At 29.3% G+C, this 21,428-nt stretch overlaps 3 protein-coding genes across 8 annotated transcripts in view; 2 read left to right on the forward strand and 1 right to left on the reverse strand.

Annotated features, from left to right (window-relative positions):
• The window catches only part of LOC130670618 (receptor-type tyrosine-protein phosphatase S-like), a 29,374-nt gene extending 26,919 nt beyond the window's left edge, over nucleotides 1–2,455 (forward strand). The window contains exons 28-30 of one of the 2 annotated variants that reach the window (XM_057474043.1): nucleotides 33–184; nucleotides 1,366–1,501; nucleotides 2,272–2,455. In XM_057474043.1, coding sequence (XP_057330026.1) covers nucleotides 33–184; nucleotides 1,366–1,501; nucleotides 2,272–2,346 — 363 coding nt within the window. In that variant the 3' untranslated portion in view covers nucleotides 2,347–2,455. The remainder of the gene's footprint in view (nucleotides 1–32; nucleotides 185–1,365; nucleotides 1,502–2,271) is intronic. The other variant, XM_057474042.1, reaches the window with a different exon arrangement.
• The window catches only part of LOC130670624 (uncharacterized), a 53,970-nt gene extending 50,650 nt beyond the window's left edge, over nucleotides 1–3,320 (reverse strand). For both annotated transcript variants that reach the window (XR_008990368.1, XR_008990367.1), the window contains exon 1: nucleotides 2,898–3,320. The gene's annotated coding sequence lies outside the window, so the exon portion shown is untranslated. The remainder of the gene's footprint in view (nucleotides 1–2,897) is intronic.
• A 792-nt stretch (nucleotides 3,321–4,112) lies between these two features.
• Nucleotides 4,113–21,318, forward strand: LOC130669370 (probable inactive tRNA-specific adenosine deaminase-like protein 3). 4 transcript variants are annotated; one of them, XR_008990165.1, is made up of 2 exons: nucleotides 4,113–4,635; nucleotides 20,138–21,318. XR_008990165.1 is itself a non-coding variant. In XM_057472220.1 (2 exons), the coding sequence occupies exon 2, from the start codon at nucleotides 10,992–10,994 to the stop codon at nucleotides 12,147–12,149; it is 1,158 nt and encodes a 385-aa protein (XP_057328203.1). In that variant the 5' UTR covers nucleotides 4,160–4,635; nucleotides 10,947–10,991; the 3' UTR covers nucleotides 12,150–12,750. The 4 variants fall into 4 exon arrangements, 3 of the variants coding, with proteins under 3 accessions (XP_057328203.1, XP_057328202.1, XP_057328204.1); XM_057472220.1 differs by lacking the exon at nucleotides 20,138–21,318 and adding an exon at nucleotides 10,947–12,750 and having other exon boundaries at nucleotides 4,160–4,635; XM_057472219.1 differs by lacking the exon at nucleotides 20,138–21,318 and adding an exon at nucleotides 10,958–12,747 and having other exon boundaries at nucleotides 4,163–4,635.
• The last annotated feature ends 110 nt before the right edge of the window (nucleotides 21,319–21,428 follow it).

Consider the following 21,428-nt stretch of genomic DNA (forward strand, 5'->3'; position numbering starts at 1 on the left):
AATTATAATTATAATTTAAATAACTTTTTTAGAAAATAGTGCGAGAACAAATAACTACTATTCTCATTTGTAACGAATCCGAACCTGGTAAAAGTAAACCACCGAAACCTTCTATTTTAGTAGATTTTTGGCAAACCGCCGAACGCATTTCGAGAAATAATGAAGCTACTGTAGTTCTTTGCTAGTGAGTTTTTTTTATTTCTTACTAATCAAACTATTTTTCATCAGACCTGTACCTGAAAATTCAAATTTTCACTTCTCTTTGTGGAAAGAGTGACGCATGCGCTAATTTTATCATTTGTTTCCATGAAAGAAAACAACGACTTTCTACCCTGTTTAGAGGAAATGAAGTCGCTCTTTTCTTAAGAAAAGTCTTTTCATGAGAAAAAAAATGATAAAAATTAGAGCGTGCGCCATTCTTGTCACAAACAGGGACAGAAATTTAAATTTTCAAGTACACTGATAGAAAAACTATCTTGATTCAAGAAAAATTTTTTCTTCAAAATGTGGTTCTTGTTTCAAAATTTTTAATTGTTTTAATTCAAGAAATAAGTCCTTGAACCAAAAAATTGAAATTCTCGGATAGAGAAAAAAAATTCTTTGTTTGAGAATTTGATTTTTCGATGAAGACTTTTTTGTTTTGAAACAAAATTCTGACATATTTCGTTCAAAAATTTCTTGCTCTTGGATTAAGATAGGCAAAATCTAGGTTTAAGACATTACCGACTCGTTTCGAGAATGGCGCGGTTTTTAAATCAAGATATCAATTTACTCAGCTTGAAAAAAAACTTTTTTTTTTTATTTTAAAAATAAAAAGTTTTAAAGTGATTTTTTAGGACTACATTCATTTACTTCAGATATGTTAAAGTAGAAATTTATGTAAAAAAAATTTTTTTTTTTCATTACTTTAAAAACATCTTCTATCAAGGAATTATTACTTGAACCAAAAATTTAAAGTTCTTAAAATAATAATACGACATTTTTAGTTGAAGACAAGTGGTCTTGCTTGAAGAATTCGATAGTATCGATTGAAGATAATATAGTTTCGGATCAAGACACGAGAGTTATCCATCGAAGATACAAATTTATAGAGCCAAGAAAATCTAAATCAAGACAAGAATTTCTTGAAGCAAGACAATTGGTTTTCGTCAGAAATAAATTCTTGGCTCAAGAAAATATTTCTTGAGTCATTATAATTTTTCTATCAGTGTACAGCTCTAGTAAAAAATTGTATATACAGGAAAGTAGGACATCCCAATTCGCGTGTTTGCTACAGCCTACGGCTCGGGTAGGCAAATACACACGCGGGTTGGAATGTCCTACTTTCCTTCCTTGTTGTGTAATATACTACTTAATTTTTTTTAGTGATGGCGTAACGTACTGTGGATTGTATTTAGCCATGAGCTTTTTGCTCGAAAGAATGGGATTAGAACACGAATGTGATGTTTGTTTGGCAGTACGTGCTATTCGAAGATCACGAAAAGACTTTTGCAAAACATTGGTACCTACTTATATTAATATAATTATTATTTCCCTGACGGACCCAATTTACAGTAAATTACGATAAGCCACCATATATTACAGTAGAATCTCCCTAATGTGACTCTCCGTAATGTTACACACTCTCTAAATTTAACAAGATTCTCTCCCTAATGTTAACAATCCTGTCTACCACTACGTTTTTTCGCGCAACCAATCAAAAAAAACCTCAGTGGCGGAAAATTCAAATCTTCCAACTTGCACCTATACGATTAAATCCTAACCTAAAATGATTTTTTTTCGTACATCACGCATTTTGACCACGCAGACCTGCGCACTTAAGACTCGAGAATTGGTATGGTGGGGACGACTTGATTTGTTAACATTACGGAATGGTCCTGGACGGGAGTGTTAACATTAGGGAGATTTTACTGTACAATTTTATACTGATTAACCGGAGGTTTTCAGTGAATGCCTGCCGTCAAATGTGATATTGTCATCCCAACAAGAGATTGAACTTCGGGTTATGTCGGTTTTTACTCCCACTCTGGATGTTTTATGTGCTACATGTTCTCCCACTTTTCTGTACGCATGCGCAGTTCATAAATGTTCAGTAGTGGGGGCAATTTCCGAGGTCTATTCTCTTACTGGGACCACAATACATCCACCGTAAATTATGGCGCATTTACCGAATTAGTCGGTTGGTTTACTGTAAATTACGGTAAATTGTATACGCCAGGGTTATTTTAAAATTTATTTTTCAATAAGAATACGAATATTTTTTTTTTTTAGGATCAATTAGACTATTTGTACAACACTGCTTTGATTTATGCCGATTATTTTGAAACTTATGCAAACTTCAGTTGAAATTATCATCATTATGTGCAATATATTTTTTTCATTTGTTACTTCATTAATTGTATTTTTTATTATTATTATTATTAACTCTTAATATAAACTAAACTTATTATTAAAATTTCGAAAAATATCATTGGATGAATCCGATTGGAATCTAAAACACCATTTTTTTCCACTGTGGTACACTAAAAAGAGACGAAATGAGCGTCAACTTATACCCTCGTCAACTTATTGCAGTCAACTTGTCATCAAGTTGCGATAGTAAATTGGCCTCAACTTACAAATCAATTTTCATCACAAGTTGACGGAAATCTACAACCAAAATAAGATGTCAAGTTGACTGCAAAAAATTAAAGGTTCAAATAATTTATAGTAACTTGCAGTCAATTTAGAAGTAATACTTTGCTCATTTAAAGTTTTTCTCGCCACTTTCTCTCAAATTGACATCATCTTTAGCTTTTCAAGTTTTTTTTCGCGACTTGAAGTCAACTTTCTGATTGAACTTGCATTCCTATTACGGCTGTAGATTTACGTCAACTTATAGTTCATGTTGTACTCACATTGCAGTCAAAACTTGAATCACCAGAACTTGACGTTCCTCAACCGAAAACAATCAGCATCAAGTGTTTGAAGGAAAAGTATAGCTATCGAAGTCTAGTGCCATTGACGTCAACGTTCTCGCAACTCGTTAGGGTGCGCGACAATTGACGGCAACTTTTCTCCAAGCTGAATGCAATAGTTAGGTAAAAAAAAGTAGCCAACAACGCGAAGGAAAATTTCCTCGAGTAGTCTTCATATCGCGGCTGCAGATTGTCGCCAAATTTCTGAGGAAGTTGTAGTCAATTTGTAGCCAATAATTTAATACTCAAATGTTACCCTCAACTTAACAGCACATTGACAGTGTTTCCCAGTGAGCTATAATTACAATATTATCCCTGATAACGAAACTCCAGTCAGAAAGTTGGCATCAATTAGTTGCGAACAAGTTGATGACAACTTTACCCTTTGTAAGTTTTGACTGTTGCCGCAACCTCCCACCAACTTTTTAGGAAAATTGATGGCAACTTTCCGTCAACTTATGGAGATGCTAACTTTTGGATTCAACTTAGCGATGAGTTATAGCAGTAAGTTGTTGATAACTTGCTGTCAACTTTACTATCAGAGTTTGCTTGCGGCGAAACTGTCCTGATAGCCAAGTTGGCCGCAACTTGTCGACAACCTACTGCCGCAACCTGTCACCAAGTTGGCCGCAAAAGTTGGCATTTCTGCCGACAAGTTGACTACAAATTGCTCAGAAACTTGGTGACAGGTTGCAACAGTAGATTGTCGTCAAGTTTCTGAGCAACTTGTAGACAACAGTTAATACACGAGTTGAAAGTTGTCGACAACTTGTCGTCAAGTTGGTCGCAACTCATGTACACTAACTTTCTGATCAGAAACTCTGGCTATCAGGGAATGTCCAGAACTATCTATACAACTGTGGATAAACCTGATGCTGCCGTTTTCCCCGATAGTAAAACAGTCTGATCAGAAAGTTGACGTCAATTAGTTGCGATCAAATTGATGACAACTTTCAGATTTTGTAACTATTGACTACAAGTTGTTATTTTCCTTTCAGTTGACTTCAAAATACTGCCGCAGCTTAAAGTTAACTTGCAGTTAAGGTGGCTATCAGAGCAGAATTTTTACCAAATGTTGATAAATAAGAATGACGTAAATTGCTACCATAAGAGACATACCCTTCTCTTGTCTTATCTTTTATGTGTGTGTTGACAATCATATGCAATTCCCTCATTAAAATAATTATACAGTTAAACTTATATGCATACATGTTTAATTGACACATGTATTTAAATATACAAACAAATGTATCAACTAATGCAAGAACATCTTTCTCTTTCAGCCCCCACTTCACCAGCCTCTTTACCTTAGCAACTACATACTTCCACCGTTATCTCACTCGATACGATAAAACTTCAGTTACAAAAGCTCTAAGTACACATTACACATTCTGTCTGTTATTACAACTATTTCTTAACAGTAATCAACATTAAATTCAAAAAAATAAAATTCACTTTCTTACCTATCGACGTCTACTTCGTACCAGACTATACTTTTTAAAAAATATATTTCGGCTCGTAATTACCGGAGGGTTATTAAAAATTTTTTTAGTGTTTATCAGTGTAGTGTACGTGTATGACTACGTATCGTCCTCAGAAAGTGTCATACATTTTAATTATATATTTTTAAAATTAATAAATAAATCCGGGAATTTTAAATTGGCGACAACTTCGTCAGGTAAATTATTTATTTTGAACTAATATTTATAATTTATGTAAGAATTGTAGAAATAATAATTACTAGGGACCGAAATAAATTTTTGCACGGGTTGATATCTATTACAAACATGATAGAATTGGTTATTACTTATTATTATTATTATTATTATTATTATTATTATTATTATTATTATTATTATTATTATTATTACGATTACAATGTGCATATAACGAACAAAGTGCCATCTGACGTCGACGCCTTGTCATGTTGAAACTTAATAAATAATAAATTTTTTTATCAACTTTTTTTATCTCAACGTAAATTCACTTGATCATTTTTAGTCATAATAATTTTGAATTTTTTAAAAATTAATCGTAAAAAAAAAGTCGAGTTTTTGTCTATTAATTTTAAATTATACGATCCTGAAGTTAGCAGACAGTAAAAAATTTTTGGATTTTTTTTTTTCGACAAAATAAATTACAAAAAAAAAAAACTAAAAAAATGCACATGTAGAAAATTTAATAAACTATAGCCGCAATTTTTCAAAATATTTTTTTTTTATAGTTAATCGTTTTTTAAAAAATTCAAAAACTGTCAGACGTCTGCTAACTTCAGTATCATTAAATAATTGAGGTTATTAGTAATTATGAGGGCTTATGTTCGATGACATGAGTAATTAATATTTTTAAACACGTGGAAAAATTATGAGATCATTTGAGGTGATTGCACATTGGTTATGTTATTATATTTAAAGATAAGAGTAAATATGTAATTACTCGGGTTCAAATTTAACCGGACTGTAATAATATTTGATTATTGTTATAATAATTAACGTTCATACGAATTGTATGTGCGGATTTAAATCAAAGTTGCAAAACGTTAAATAAACAAACTATTATTATTATTATTATTATTATTATTATTATTATTATTATTATTAAATGATAATGAAAATAACATGAGTGTGAATGTAGCAGACATACGACAATCGAATCTTCAACAATCGATATCCCTGCGAAAAAACGACTTAAGAAATTAAAAAAAGCGGGAAAATATTCGTATTTTAATTATCTTTACACGCATTTCATTCTTTTTTTCGTATTTATTCTTGTTTTGGAGCTATAATTTTTAAGATAAAACTTTACTGAACATTTTTAGAAATATATATCAATAAAAAATTATCAACCCATTCATATTCTTTTTAAATGAACTACAGATGAATTTTCTTTTTTTTGTTTTCCAATAAAATTTCCTGGATTCATATTAAGCTGTACTACTAAAATATTGATTAGAATAAAAAAAATCGGTCTATCGGTTGACCCTGGGGACAGCCCCAGAACTTCTTGCTATTTTCGAGTTCTTTGAGCTCGAAAATAATGTTATGAATACATTGTAGAGCTCGAAAATACTTTTGTAGGCCATTGTTTTCGGAAAAAAGTTTTTTACAATTTCTTTCATCAACAATATCTTTCTAACAAATTAACCGATTAAGACGGTTGAGGTGGCAATCGACGCGTTTTATCAAGTTCTAAAGCTGATCAAATTTTCAAATTGATTTATCAAGTCGTTTTTAAGAAATTTCAAAAAAACTAAAAAAAAAAAATATTGTCTTTAATTCTTTCGACAACCCAGATAGCAAAATGACGTCTTGATGAGTTCTGAATGAGTTCCTATTTATGATTTGGACGTCTTAAAAACATGTTAAAGAAGTCTTTAAGAAGTTCTCAAGATGTCGAATGCGCCACCTAGCGAACTCAGTAAGACGTCTTTAAAAAGAGTTCTCAAAGAGTTCTTTTTTCTGACTCCGCAAATAAGACTTCAGAATGAACTTACCATGACGTCTTAAAGAGTTCCTAATTGTGACTTCATTTTGACTTCAAAAAAGTTAAAAAAAGAATACATTAAGACGTCACAAAACTGACGTCTTATTTATGGAGTCTTCAAGAACTCTTAATTAAGAGTTCTTAAAAATGACACCTTTAAGAAGTCATTGTAAGACTTCTTGAAGACTCCTTCAAAAATACGTCGTAAAGCAGTCATTCTGACTTTAATTCTGTCTGGGAACGGTTTCTTTTGACCGAATAAATCGATTTTTATGGTTGAGGTGGCATTCGATTCGGCTTGTAAAGTTTTAGAGTCCAGTCGATTTTGGAATCAATCCATCGAGCACATTAGAAGTTATCGAAAAAAAATATTTTTGAAAAAATTTTATTTTTCGAATATCTCCAAACGCACCCTACCAATCAAGCTCAAATTTCCACGGCTTATAGCATTTAACAAGCCGCGTCGAATGACACCTTAAAGTTCAAAATCGGTTAATTCGTTCAAAAGCTACAAATATTTACATACATACATACACTCGGACATCATCTTGAAATTAGTCAGAATAGCTTCCTAGAACCTCAAAACGTCAAATCAATATCTCTTAAAAATTCGATTTTAAAAAATCGGATCGAAACCAATAACTTCCGAATTTTTTAAAATTTTCAATTTTCTTAGCGGGAACTTAAAAAGGAAAAAGACTAAAAATACACACTCGTAGAAAATTAAAAAAGCTATAGGCGTATTTTTTTTGTATAGTTTGTTTTGAAAAAAATTAAAAATGACTGAATGACGGCTTACTTCAATATTTATATTGATGTAATGCTATTAAAGAATATATTATTAAAAAATGAATAATATATAAGCATGTGTAACCATGCGATATTAATGTGTTCATCAACATGTGAATTTATTAATGCTAAATAGTATATGACACATTGTTTATAATTGTTATGATTATTATTTATGGATATAATTTTAAAGAGTTAATTATTTTAAAGAATAAAAAAAATTATTCTTGTTATACACGTTGACTCGTGATTGATTACTTAGATGTAGTTTACATTACATTCAGTTACATAACATTAATACTATCATGATCATGAAACTTGTTTGATCAGAATAGTGTCATATCTGCCTATACGAATTAACGTTCATCTTTGCTTGTCTCGATCGTTACTGTTACTGAGACGCTGTTTGAATCACGTGTGTAATGTGTGATTACTGTATAGTACAATATTGAGGGGAAAATTAACCGAGTCAATTTCATCAGTGTTAAGAATTATTAAATTATTGCTAGGAATTCTTCACTTTATTCCAAGCTACGTTTGAATACATAACGGATACGGAAATTTATTTTAATAATATAATCATCTTATCTATATCTGCTATTATATTTTTATTTATATACTTTTACTCATGAGTATTATTATTGTTATTTTTATTTTTATTATAGTTAATTTTTTTGATAATTTTCATGGAATCATATATAAAATTATTTGTAAGCTGTTGAAGCGCATTCTCAAGATTGCCGCTTAACAATTGCGGCTAACTCTGACAAATGATTTGGCCGTGGCCCAACTTAACAATATGTCTCAAAGTTTATCCATATGATATACTCTTTGTCGTTGGTTGAATTAAATGATCAACAAATTAAATGTATTATAAGTCTTTATTATCAAATTCTACATTATTATTTTATTTTATACACGGAAAAAAAATTCTACCAAAATTTACGATGGTAACATCGTAATCTCGGACTAGACTTTTATTAATGTCAATTTTTAAATGTTTTATTTCAAAATTTATTATGTGGGTTATATTTTTTACTATTTAACATCGTAATTTTAACAAAGACTTTTAGGATTAAAAATTACTGCAAAAATTACAATTTAACATCGTAAAAAAAAATAAATAAAAATGACACTTTAAAAACTATATTTATTCGTACATTTAATATTTCTATTTACTTTTTAACAAAATAAATATTACAGTGCTGCCTCTGTTATAATACGATGGAAGCTATAAAAAGTACGATGTTACATCGTACTTTTTAAATAGTAACTGGGTCCTCCGCAAGTCGTTTATATGGATCTTAAAAACAACATATAGTGTAGGCCCTTCAGTGGCCGAGTGGTCCAAGGCGTCGGACACTTCGCACTCGAAAGGACTCGGGTTCGAATCCAACTGCCGAACGATTATTATTTTAATCTTTTATTTAAAATTTCTCTTCAAATTTTACGATGTTACATCGTAATTTATATTAAAGAGCTTAAGACTTCGTGTTGTTTGTCTGAAGTATTATTTCTTAAATGAAATTTCCAACCCTACATCGTAAAAATTACGATGTGAAAAGTCTAGTCCACCAATACAATAATTAATAGGACAAATTACGATGTTAGCATTGTAAATTTAACTAGAATTTTTTTCCGTGTACTTAACAAGATATTTAATAAAATCATTGTCTTTTACTATGTCCGTAATGGATCATTTTTGAGATCACTGAGATCTTCCTTTTTTAAACATTTAATCGGGTAACAAGAAATTAAGCAACGATATAAAATTAATATCCCCGATTCGTAAGAGATTCTAATTTTTTTTTTATAATTCCAATATACACTTATTCAAAAAATAAAAGGATCAAGAAAATTTTATAAATTTTTTAGTGATTTTTGGAAGGCTGTATTTTCATGAAAAATGATCGTATCGAAAAAGAAGATAAGCAAATTGAAGCTTGAAATCTCGAGTTTAAAGATCTTCCAGCAAAATAATTTTTTGAGCCACGGTTTTTACGGAATCATAAGAAATAGGTTGAGACAAAATTTTTCTTAATTTTTGGTTTGGTTTTTTAGGTCTACGGGGCCAGGAAATTTTTTTTCAAAAAAGTGTAAATTCTATTAAAAATTACTAAAACAAATAGTATAATTCTCATAAGTATCGAGTTGTATCACCGTTACCTAAAACTTTTGGGTTACTTTTACTATAAAATTCTCTATGTGTAAAACACCCTTTCTACACGGAAAGAAATTTTCTTTAAAAATTACCGTTAAATTCACTGTAATCGTGGGACATAATGCGGCGATTTTAATTATTACCATTTTTGAAATAAAAATTACGAAAAAATTTATTTATTTTTTGTGATAGACTTCATAAAATTGACCGAAAACCGAATAAAATTTACAGTAGACTACAATAAAATTTGTTGAAAAAAAGTTGAAAATTATCTCACTTACCGACAAATGATTCGGTCGTGTCATTCGTCCCACGTTTACCGTGAATATAACGGTAATTTTTCAAGAAATTTTCTTTCCGTGTAAGCACTTCTAAGATCGTTTAGGTGAGATGCTAAAATAGGCGTTTAATACTGCATGTTAACTGTTCAGTTACTGTAACTATTCATATTTCTCAGAGTGTGATTACTCTGAAGATTATAATAAACTGACAATATTCTAAAAGTACTGGAATAAAGTCGATGATTAATTTAGCCGTTAGTAATTGGGCATTTTCTGCCCTAGGAAGGAAATTGATAATTTTATTAATTAACTAGATGTCATTGGTCTGAAATTTGCTTGTGTCGCCTGGTACAATAGATAATGAAACTCATAGTTTATACCAAAGTATAATCAACAATTAATACATGCGCACTTGGATTGTGAAAACCTACTCTCAGTTTACAACCTTTTCAAATATTTTTTGTAATTTACTAAACGTGTGAGCTTACCCTAGCAGATCCGAATTACGGTACCCAGCAGGCTTACCGTAATTTACGGTAATCTACCTAATTTGCCGTAAATTACAGTAAAATCCCACAAATTACGGTAAAATACCGTATTTTACCGCAGTTTACCGTATATTACCGTAAATTACGGCAATTCTGGTAGATACCGTAAATTACGATAATTACCGTAATTTACCGTAATTCGGATCTGCTAGGATATAATTTAACATCATTTGATAGATATATTGATAGTGATATTCATAGTGATGTTTTATTCGTACCTCTGGCGGATACGAATTACGGTAAATTATGATCATTACCGTAATTTGATGTAATTTACGGTAAAACACGGTGTTTGTGGTCAAATACGGCATTTTACGATAAACGCGCGGTATTTTTACCGTAAATTTTAACCAAGAGTGCGGTAAATTACCGCAAAGTCAAGTATTCCACTGTGAAAACTGTAAAAATAAAAAAAAACTTACGGTAAAAATGCCGCAAATTACTGGAAATTTCCGTATTTTACCGTAATTCACTGTGAAATACTGCAACTACCGTAAATTGCGGTAAATTTGCCGTAAAAATGTCGTATGTTACGGTAAATTACAGGAAATTACCTTAATTCAGATCTGCCAGGGACATAATTGAAAATAGATAAGAGTCGTCGGGAATTTAAAAATTATTTGATATTTATTTTTATTAAATCATTTTTTCATTCCCTACGATCTCCATATTTAATTCATAGTATTTTTTCTAATACTTAAATAAAAAATGAGACAAATGAATGCAGCATATTTTCAGGATACTATTGAGGAGTCGTGATAACAACAGAGGGATGACATCAAATGAACCAACAAAGAAAGCGCGATTAGCGGATCAAAAAAATACCACTTCAACTGAATGTAGGATGAAACTGAAACCGATCGTTCCGGTTGAATTTACAGAAGATATTCCACTTCATGATGCTTACGTTGGAATTTTAATAAATAAGAAAGACATTGCCATTGCAATTAAACAAATTTCCACTTTTTTGCCTGGTTTTGGACATTTGAAGCGATGCTCTAACAATAGATTATTATTGTCGTTTAAAAAAGAAAAATCCCAGTTAATAAAAAATCTTGAACCCTCGTTCGAAACTGAAGATGAATTAAAACAATTTTTAACTGATAAAAAATTCAATCTAAATTTATTCGAAAACAACTTCGTGATTGTTCCAGTATGTAGAACAGCGCCAAGAAGCTCAGCTCAGGCACAAAAGGCTGCCAAAAGTTGGCCAGTTAGTTTTCATCCTGACATCGAATTAGAGTCTATTCTTAACGGAACTTTTTTCACACCTGATCAGCAAGATGTTATTCGAGCTTGCATGCAAGTTTGTATCGAAGCAACTAAAAAAGAAGATATTGACAATGAAATTTGCAGTGGTGGTGTTGTAATTTTGAATCCTAATGATCACGGGACTAGTAAAATACTCGCAATTTCGACAGCTAGGGTAAATGAACATCCTATGTGGCATGGATCCATGCTGGCTATAGATCTAATAGCCGCAATGAGAGGCAAAGGAGCTTGGAATTTAGTACCGAGTGAAAACCCTTTAAAGAACATTGACAATAAAAAAAGAAAACCAGAATCCAACCTTCCACTTTGTTATCCATCAACTTTGAGTACTATTAATATTCCAAAATTTGAATATCCCGCTGACGTCAAATCCAAATCCAAAACCGACGATGCACGAGAGGATTGTAAATATCTGTGTACAAAATATTGGGTATTTCTTGATCAAGAGCCTTGTGCGATGTGTGCTATGGCACTACTCCATTCGAGAGTTGGAATGGTGTTTTATAATGCCGCTAATAAAACCCATGGTGTTTTGGGCAGTAAAACATCGTTGCACACATTGCCTGGTTTAAATCATCGTTATAAAGTATGGTCTAGTGCCCTTGAGCGTGATTCTTCAGAGACCATTATCAATCTACCACTTAAATGCAAGCAATAAAATTATTTAGGCAACTCTTACATGCGGTCCAAAATGAATAAACGCTTAGGAATTGTTCATATACATTAGTATCCACATGAATGCTGTCAATGTCAACTGGAATTGCCGTTAATTCGTCTGAATGTCAAGTAGTCAGTGTATTCTCATATGTATATAATTCATACATATATATATATTCAAACAAATATGAACAATCATTATTTTATGAAGTATAATTAATTTTAATAGCATATTTCTATAACTCTACAGTGATTAAATTAAGTATATTTTTATAAAATTTTGAACAATGGTTAAATACAAAAACAGCCAAGCCCAGATTAGTTTAATTTTCTGCAATAGTTATCCTAGCTTTCCGTTTCCTTTTCCTGTACAATCGCTTTATATACTAGATTGATTTACGACCTAATGACATTGTCACTTAATGTATTTGGTAAATTGAACAACTAAGCGTGTTCGTATCTCCGGGATCTTTTAATTTATTATTGGTATTTGAACGAATGGCGTAGTCGACCTAAGCGATTGACATCAATTGCTCTATATCCAGTACAACTTCATACGATGAGTACTATGTAAGAGGGTTTATCCCATAATAATTATAACTGCCATTCAATGGATAAGTGGTTTTTTATTTTTTTATTCTGTATAATGTAACATCACTTTGCATAATTTTATCATTAATTTATTAGGTTCGTTTATTATACAAGTTTATTTCATTTTATAAATTTTACAATAAAAGTGAATCATAAAATTAACATTCATTCTTTAGAAATGTAATATAGAAATAGCGGGAAATTGGATTTTACGAAACACATTATTATTAACTCAGTGATCCTGCATGGGAAAGCTATATATTGTTAAAAGTATATAAAAAATATATGGTGAATATGTGATAAATATATAGCGGCAAAAATATCTATATTGAAAAATATATGTTTTTTACATACATTGGATTATATATTTATCATAATATATTTACTTGTATACAATGTTTTGTATTTTTCTATATATATTATCTCATATAATGCTCAATATATTCTTATCATATATGGATAGTATATATATAATTTATAAGTATAATATAATAAACTTGATATATATATCCATATATTTTGACTCATATAATTAGTGGTATATGGTCTCTATATAATTGATTATATATGAAAGAATTTATATGATTAAATATATGGTTCGCGGTATATTGGAATTATATTTTTCCAGTATATAAAAACTTATATTTTTCGCAATATATTGAAAATTTTATTTTTTTATATACTTTTTCAATTTCTACACAATTCCACAAAAAAAAGTCAAATTTATTATTTTTTCTCCTTCTTTTCATTGACCTTATATTTACTGGCAATAACCTAAGAAAAGTAAAAAAAGTGCCATATATTTTACAATATATTGGAAACCATATATTTTGCAATATATTGGAAAACATATATAAAAAATATAAAAAATACTATATATTAATGAATATACTACTTTCAATATAATATATCAATATAAAAAAGATATATTAAAATATATATGTAAAACATACATAAAAAGTCATATATTGATAAATATATTGATAATATATTCTAGCAATATATTTTTTTTTCAATATATTATCATATATTAATACGGCAAAAATATAAATATTATTTTATATATTGTACAATATATCACATTATAATATTCATATATTCTATCATATATGTTTTCACATATAAAGTTTTTTCATGCGGGATGTTTCATTCGCATAGTAAGCAATATTGTTTATTTGTGTCAAAAACATGTTTTAATTTTAAACTGATCTACTATTTAACACTGAAAGTCTTACGTAATACGAAAATTCAAATTATTGTTTATTAAGTGTTACTTTGAAATTAACACAAGCTTGTTGTTGAAAATTAAATTGATCGTCACAGAAGAATTATTAAAAAAATTAAAGTCAAATCGACATTTTATGGACATAAATTTAAATTAACTTAAAAATTTTAATTATGTTTTTGTGTAACTGTTGCGCGATTTATATTTTTTTAGCTCAAAAAAACTTTTTTCGATGAGGAAAAAATGATATCAATAAACCTTGTATAGAAAATTAATTAAATAAACTATTGTAAACATGAGGTAAACGCGTATAGGACGTGCACTTTTGGATTTTCAAAAATTTTTATGTACCTGAAAATCGAAACGTTTCTCGCGCAACAAAAATTAAAAAAATTCATGAAATTTGTCTTCAAAGGTGACTTGAGGAACAGTTGGGGGTGGCCTGCAATTTTCGGCTGACGTGCGAAACTTTTCAGAAGTGGAGATCCAGTAGATTTTTTAATTTTCATTTCGTTTTTTTATTTCCGTTCCGATCTTCAGATACATACATTTTTTAATAACTTTAAAGAGTAAAAATATTTTATGGTCGTAAAAATGAATAGAAATATATTGAGGAACTATATTTTTTTATTATGTAATTTTCATATATCTATATACACGGAAAAAATAAGTCTCGAAAATATTATACATACAAAAAAATGAATTATAAAAATTAACAATTGATTACTAAAAATTTAGAATGTGGTCACAATTTAATATCATTTCAAACAGTAATTTCGTGGTTTTATAGAATAAATTATAATAATCTTAATTTAATTATTGAAATTTAAAGTATATGGGTGATTTCGTTCTAACTGTGATTTTTTAGATTAAAAATTTTAAGATTTTGAAATCAAAAACTTTTTCAATTTTTTTATGCATATTATTTATTTATTTAACTGTAAAAAACTTCAAAGCGTCAAAAACGAGAAGCAAATTTCAAATTTTGCGTTCCACGGTACTGACTCATTTATCCACGGTACTGGCATAAAATAAATTCGGTAGAAATTGTTTGAGAAAATTATTAAATTAATTTATAAATTCTGTTGTAACACTTTTAAACTCTTTTTTTATAATTATTTAACACATTAATGATGATAAATCTCAAGGTAGATCGCGCTCGAGTCACACAAATTCAAATTCAAAAATTTGTTAAAATTTAAAGACAAAAGTTATTGAACCGGAATTCAATGTTAACTTAATACATTGAACAAAAAGTGTGTCAATTTTTTTCAGTTTGATCATAAACATTAGAATTTATAAAGTAATTAGTTTAAATCATTTATTGCGACAAAAAAAATTAACAATTTATAGGTAAATTCTAGAAATGGACGACGGAACTGACATTTAAGTGATAAATTGTAAGTTTTCTGTAAGTGGCAAGTTATATAATAGAAAAATAATGTTGAAATATGTATATAATTATCCAATTAACACAAACATTTGATTAATTAACGATTTCTGAAAACAACCAATACAGGAAATTGAATATCACAGTTAGAACGGAATCACCCATATGTGAATAAATCATGTTACAAGTAATAGAAATAACTGTTTGGTAGATAAAAAATTGAAATTATAATAATTTAACGTTTCAGCTTCAACATTCGATATTTGGAACATTAAAATTTACAGTAAAAAAGTAAAAAAACAATCAGTCAAATAAAATTTTCAATGTCGAACAATTGGTTTTATATACAACGTTCTGTAATTATTAGTGTCTTAAAATTGTAGACAGTATATCTTAAGCGCATCAGTTTTTATAGTTTGAAACAATAAAATTTTACTTGTGTTCGTGGACTTCCAATGTATGTGAAAGAATTAACTTAAAGTATTACTGATGCGACTATATCTACATGACAAGATGACGTATTTTATCATTTCAAACAATAAAATTTAAAGACCAAGAGTGGCTATTTTTTTTTTCATATCAATATATTTTAGAGAATCATTCTTATACTTTTTCGCTTTCAATATTATATTATTTATGAATTAATTTTTTTCCCATGTTATTTACTTGGGAAATGGAGAATTGCAAATGGGCACCTCTTAATGTCAATATTGAGAGCTCAAATTTTAATAGAATTTTTTTTTCATCATCTCAAACAATATTTTCACTGTAACTAAAGAAAAAAAATCGGTCTGTCAGTTGACCCTGCGGGCCAGCCCCAAAACTTCCCGCTGTTTCCGAGCTCGCTGAGCTCGAAAACATTATTGTGAATATATTTTCGAGCTCGCAATTACTTGTGTATGCCATTGTTTTGTAAAAAACCATTTTTTAGCATTTCTTTCTTCCACGATATCTCGCGAACGAATTAACCGATTTTGATGGTTGAGGTGGCAATCGACGCGTTTTATCAAGTTCTAAAGCTGGTCGAATTTTGAAATTGATTTATTCAGCCGTTTTTGAGAAATTTCAAAAAAACCAAGGAAAAAATTTTTTTTGAATTCTTTCGTCAACGGTTTCTCTTGAACGAATGAACCGATTTTGATGGTTGAGGTGGCATTCGACGCGGCTTATAGAGTTTTAGAGCTGATTAGATTTTGGAATAAATCCATCGAGCAAATTAAAAGTTATCCAAATAAAACATTTTCGAAAAAATTTTATTTTTGAAATATCTCTGAACGCACCCTACCGATTAAGTTCAAATTTATACGGCCTCAAGACATTAACAAGCCGCGTCGAATGACACCTCAACGATCAAAATCGGTTCATCCGTTCAAGAGTTATGAATATTTACATACATACATACGTACGTACGTACGTACACACATACATACACTCGGACATCATCGTGAAATTAGTCAGGATAGCTTCCTAGGACCTCGAAACGTCGACATCTGATGGAAATTCGATTTTCGTAAATCGGACCGAAACCAATAACTTCCCGAATTTTTGAAAATTTACAATTTTCTTAGCGGGAAGTTAAAAATAGTCACTTTTTTTGGCCCACCCTAATACTCAAATAATAAAAATTACTAAATATAAAGAAAAAAATAAGTTCTCAGGATAGTAAAAATTACACATTAGCAATGTAGCGTTTCAAATTAATAATATGACTTTAGTAGTTTCAACTTATATTTTTTAGTAAAGTTTCCTGTATTTCTTTCTCTGTGTATATGTATACAATACATGTTAAAAAGTTTTGTAACGAAATTAAGGTTGTTGACACAATCGCCCTTATAATCTTAATCACATTTTTGATAAATATCTCAAAAAGTTGCTTAATCACATGATAACACTGATTACTGTTTTCCACTGAATGTAAGTAACGAATCACTTTTCAATTAACTTATCTCGAAATATAAATGAAGAGGGGAATGATAAATAAAGTCAACAATTTTCGAAGTCAAAAAAACTAAACTATGTACTACAAACTAAAGTAACAAGTATACTAGTAAAGACTGAATGTTTTTAGTAGTTTTATTTTCTATCAACAGCCATTACAATCATAAAGCGAGAAGAAATAGTGCACAAATAGTTTAGAAAAGTTTTGATATCAATAGACAAAGTAATAAATCATAATTCAGTTGATTGCGGTACACATCTTATTATATTCGATAACTCGAAATACACTTATATCAATATAAATTCAACCGATTCCACGATAGGGGTCAGAGGTGGACAAAATCGGGCACTCTCAAATTTTATAAAATAATTTTGTTTTTTGAAATGTTTTTTAAACAATTCAAAATCACTTTTGTAAATATTTGAATTTTTTTTATTAAACTTTTTCAAAATCGAAAGTGTCAATCAAAAAACGTCAGGGACTTTTGTTTTATGTTAAAAACTATTTAAGTTTTTTTTTCTTTCCTTGTATCCAATAATTATGTGAAATATAATTTTTCATTATGTAAATTACTTATCAGAAAATTTAATTTACAAAAAAAAAAAAAAAAAAAAAACTAAAAAATGCACTTATAGAAAATTAAAAAAACTGTATGTGCAATTTTTTAAAAGATTTTTTTTTTTACAAAAAAATCTAAAAATTATTGGATGTCGATTAACTTCAGTGCCATTGTTTTCACATTTTTTAAAGGGTAATCCTGATTAAACAACTGAATTCGACCGGATTAAAAATTTTAATTCTGTTATATTCTGTCGAATTTCGCAAAACAGCATTTAACTGAATTGAAAATTTGAATTTGAATTAAACAGAATAAAACTGATTTAAAAATTTCAAATTCGTTTTATTTCACTTCAATTTGGATTCAGAACCAGAAATTGGAGAATTATTTTCGAATTATTCAGAATTAAACCGAATAGAATTATTTAAATTCGTTTTAATTTGGAAAAATTCTGGTTTTCCTGCCGAATTAGACAGAATTAATTTTTAAGTTAGGTACAGAATTTACAGAATTTATCTAAATTAAATAGAATTAAAATTTCAATTCGATCAGATTCAGTTCTTTAATCAGGGAATCTATTTTGCCCCACTTTGAATATCATAAAAAAAAAGTATTAAACGTAATTGAGTCCCCGAAAACTTAGTATTTCTTTAAGTACTCTGTTTTGTTCCTCCCCTCTCCTATAATTTAGAATTACACGTTATCTACTTTTATCAATTCCGAAAAAAAACCTTTACAATAATAATAGAATTGACGTAAGCAAAATTCACAGGAATGTTAATTTAATACTAATTAGTCTCAAAGGATTAATTTTAGTATTTGATGTTCGTACCCGGGTCAAAAAAAAATCTTAAATTTGACTTAATTTAACTTAATTTTCTTTGAAGTCGTCGATATGCCGACAACTGTATTCTACATTTTAACTTTTTTTGACTTAATATTGACTTTTTTTAACTTTTTTGACTTAGATTAGACTTTTTTTGACTTAAATTGTTTAGTTTCCTTTAATTTAACTTTTTTTGGCTTATATTATTTTATTGACTTAAATTTGACTTATTTTGTCTTAAAAAAACAACTTGTTATCGATTCGAAATCTAGTTCTATATTTGACTTAATTTTAACTTAAAAATTAAGTCAAATCGCATGTGGCTTTTATACTTATTTATTAATTGAACTAATCTAAAATTAAAACTCAATTTTAACTATAGCAAATTTTTTAAAAATTATTTTTGATTAAATTAAAATTACTATAAAAAAAATTTTTATTGCAATGATTTTTTTATATTCTGTTCCTGAAGAATTTGTATAAGCTCTTGTTTACAATATCATTCATTTTCATATTGATTAACCAATTCTGCAATAAACGTTTTATTACCTGTATTAATATAAAAACATACCGATAGTAAATTTTCGACAGGAATCGCAAATACATTTTCAGTTACAATGAATTCATATAAGTGTGATAGTTGGAGAAGTCTGACAGGCTCTTTGAAAGGTTTTGTTTGCAGAAGAGTTATTATTGCAAAATGATGGCCAACGCACTTACAATTACTAATTTTTTGACAATCGCATATTTTATCAATAATTTTTATAAAAGAATGAAGAAGACCAAAACGTTTTTCATTCAAGTATTTAAATGCTACATAAGAAGAATTATTTTTTAATGTTTCTTTATAATTTTTTGATATAAACAATATACCATTTAATAATAATCGAAAATATTCTAAACCATAAACACCTCGAATAATTATTACTGTCATTAATTATATGTTACTAATTGTAAGCATTTTTTAAAATTGCGTTGTAACTGTCTAATTTTGTTTTATTCTGACTTTAATGTAACTTTTTTTAACTTAAATCTAAGTAAAATGTATTAAAATCGACGCAATTCTGACTTGAATGTGACTTTTTTTGTCTTAAATCTAAAAGAAATAGAGTCAAACTGAACCAGTTTTGACTTAAACGTGACTTATTTTGTCTTAAATCGATCCTAACTAAGCCAGAAAAAGTTAAATCTAAGTCAAGTGTTATGGAAATTTTACACTGACTAAAAAAATAAACGTAGGTGAAATTTGAAGGATTTTGACTTAAATTTTAAGTCATAATTAAGATTTTTTTTCGACCCGGGTAAACATCAAAAATTGATATCAACAGATTGATAAATGAAAAGAATATTAAAACGAGTCAGTAATAATTCTAAAATTTTCACAGAGACTAGTAATTTTTCTATAACGAATTATAGCAATAAAGTGATCGTAAATAAACCTTAAGTCTTTCTTTTTTAGTTACAGAGGATTTTTCGAATAGAAGAAGAAGAAAATTGAATAAACGTCTTGTGGAAAAGAGGGAGAGATTTAATAAAAGGGAAGATACCTCAGTAAAATACAGAACGGGCATATAAGTTTCGTTCGGGCGTCGGGCCCTGAGTGGTTCCAATTGACTACAGACCAAGTTGGCTCTTATTGGCCAGACGGTTGATCCCCTGACTCCTGAGACACAAACGCTACGCCATTACAGCAACGGTTTCCGTCATCTTTGTCGTTGCTTAAATGATCGTCTTCATCAACTCTACAGCATTATAAATACATATATATATATATTCTCGTCTCTGTAAACCTTCATCGTCATCACCGCTATTGTTAATCCTCCACTGTCAACGCTACTGCTGACATTACTTGTGTTATTCAGTTTAAAACAGTTGATCGGATAACCTCGAGGGATAAAGTATCTCAGCTCTGATCTAGTACAACAAGTTTTTACGTTTTATTATAGAACGTGACGAAGAATATCAGAAATTAGACGTAGTCTAACGGCTCTTCCTGTCTTAAAATTGAATCTTCCGGTCACTTTTGTATGTCGTATTTTTGTTCTGTTTTGGTTAACGAGCTTAAACTCTTAAAAACTCTCTACTGACTTATTGTTTTTGGTGAAGAAATAAAAAGTATTGTGTTGGGGTTAAAATATTATCTTGGATTAAGAAGAAGATGACGTATTAGTGAAATAGAAGGGGTTAAAATATTATTTTGAAGTTGGCACGAGTCTGTGGATTTTTGAAATATATTAGGACTTATTATTTTATCATAATGGAAAAAAGAATTTTGAAAATGTTGTGACTAAGTATCAAGTTGCGAGGCCTTCGTCGCCATCCAAGACACTAATAAGTGTGTGATCAGTAGTATATAGAAAAAAAAAAAATTTACTTAGCAGTACGTTAAAGTAGGAAGATAAGTAAAGTAGCCACCGAAGAGGAATTAATTGTTAATGTGGAGGATGTGAAAATACTTGAAGTTATATTGAAACGTGTGTCCATTAAAGTTATTCAGAAGATCGAGTTGAAGAAGCAGCGACGTTGATTTAAAATAAATTTAAAATAGTGAGAAGATAAATGAAAAAAGTTTGACATAAAAAGAAGGAAAATATTGAATTGAAAATAAAAATTTGGATTTTTTGAAAAAGAAGATTATTTGTTGTAACAAAATGCGATTCGGTAGAGGCTCTGCAATGTTGTTCGATGCATTTGTTGTTTTTTCACGTGTTCTTTCGCTAAAATCCCGGGGCTGCGCACTACTGGAAACA

This window comes from Microplitis mediator, chromosome 6 (genome assembly GCF_029852145.1).
Source record: "Microplitis mediator isolate UGA2020A chromosome 6, iyMicMedi2.1, whole genome shotgun sequence".
In the NCBI taxonomy this organism is placed as follows: domain Eukaryota; kingdom Metazoa; phylum Arthropoda; class Insecta; order Hymenoptera; family Braconidae; genus Microplitis; species Microplitis mediator.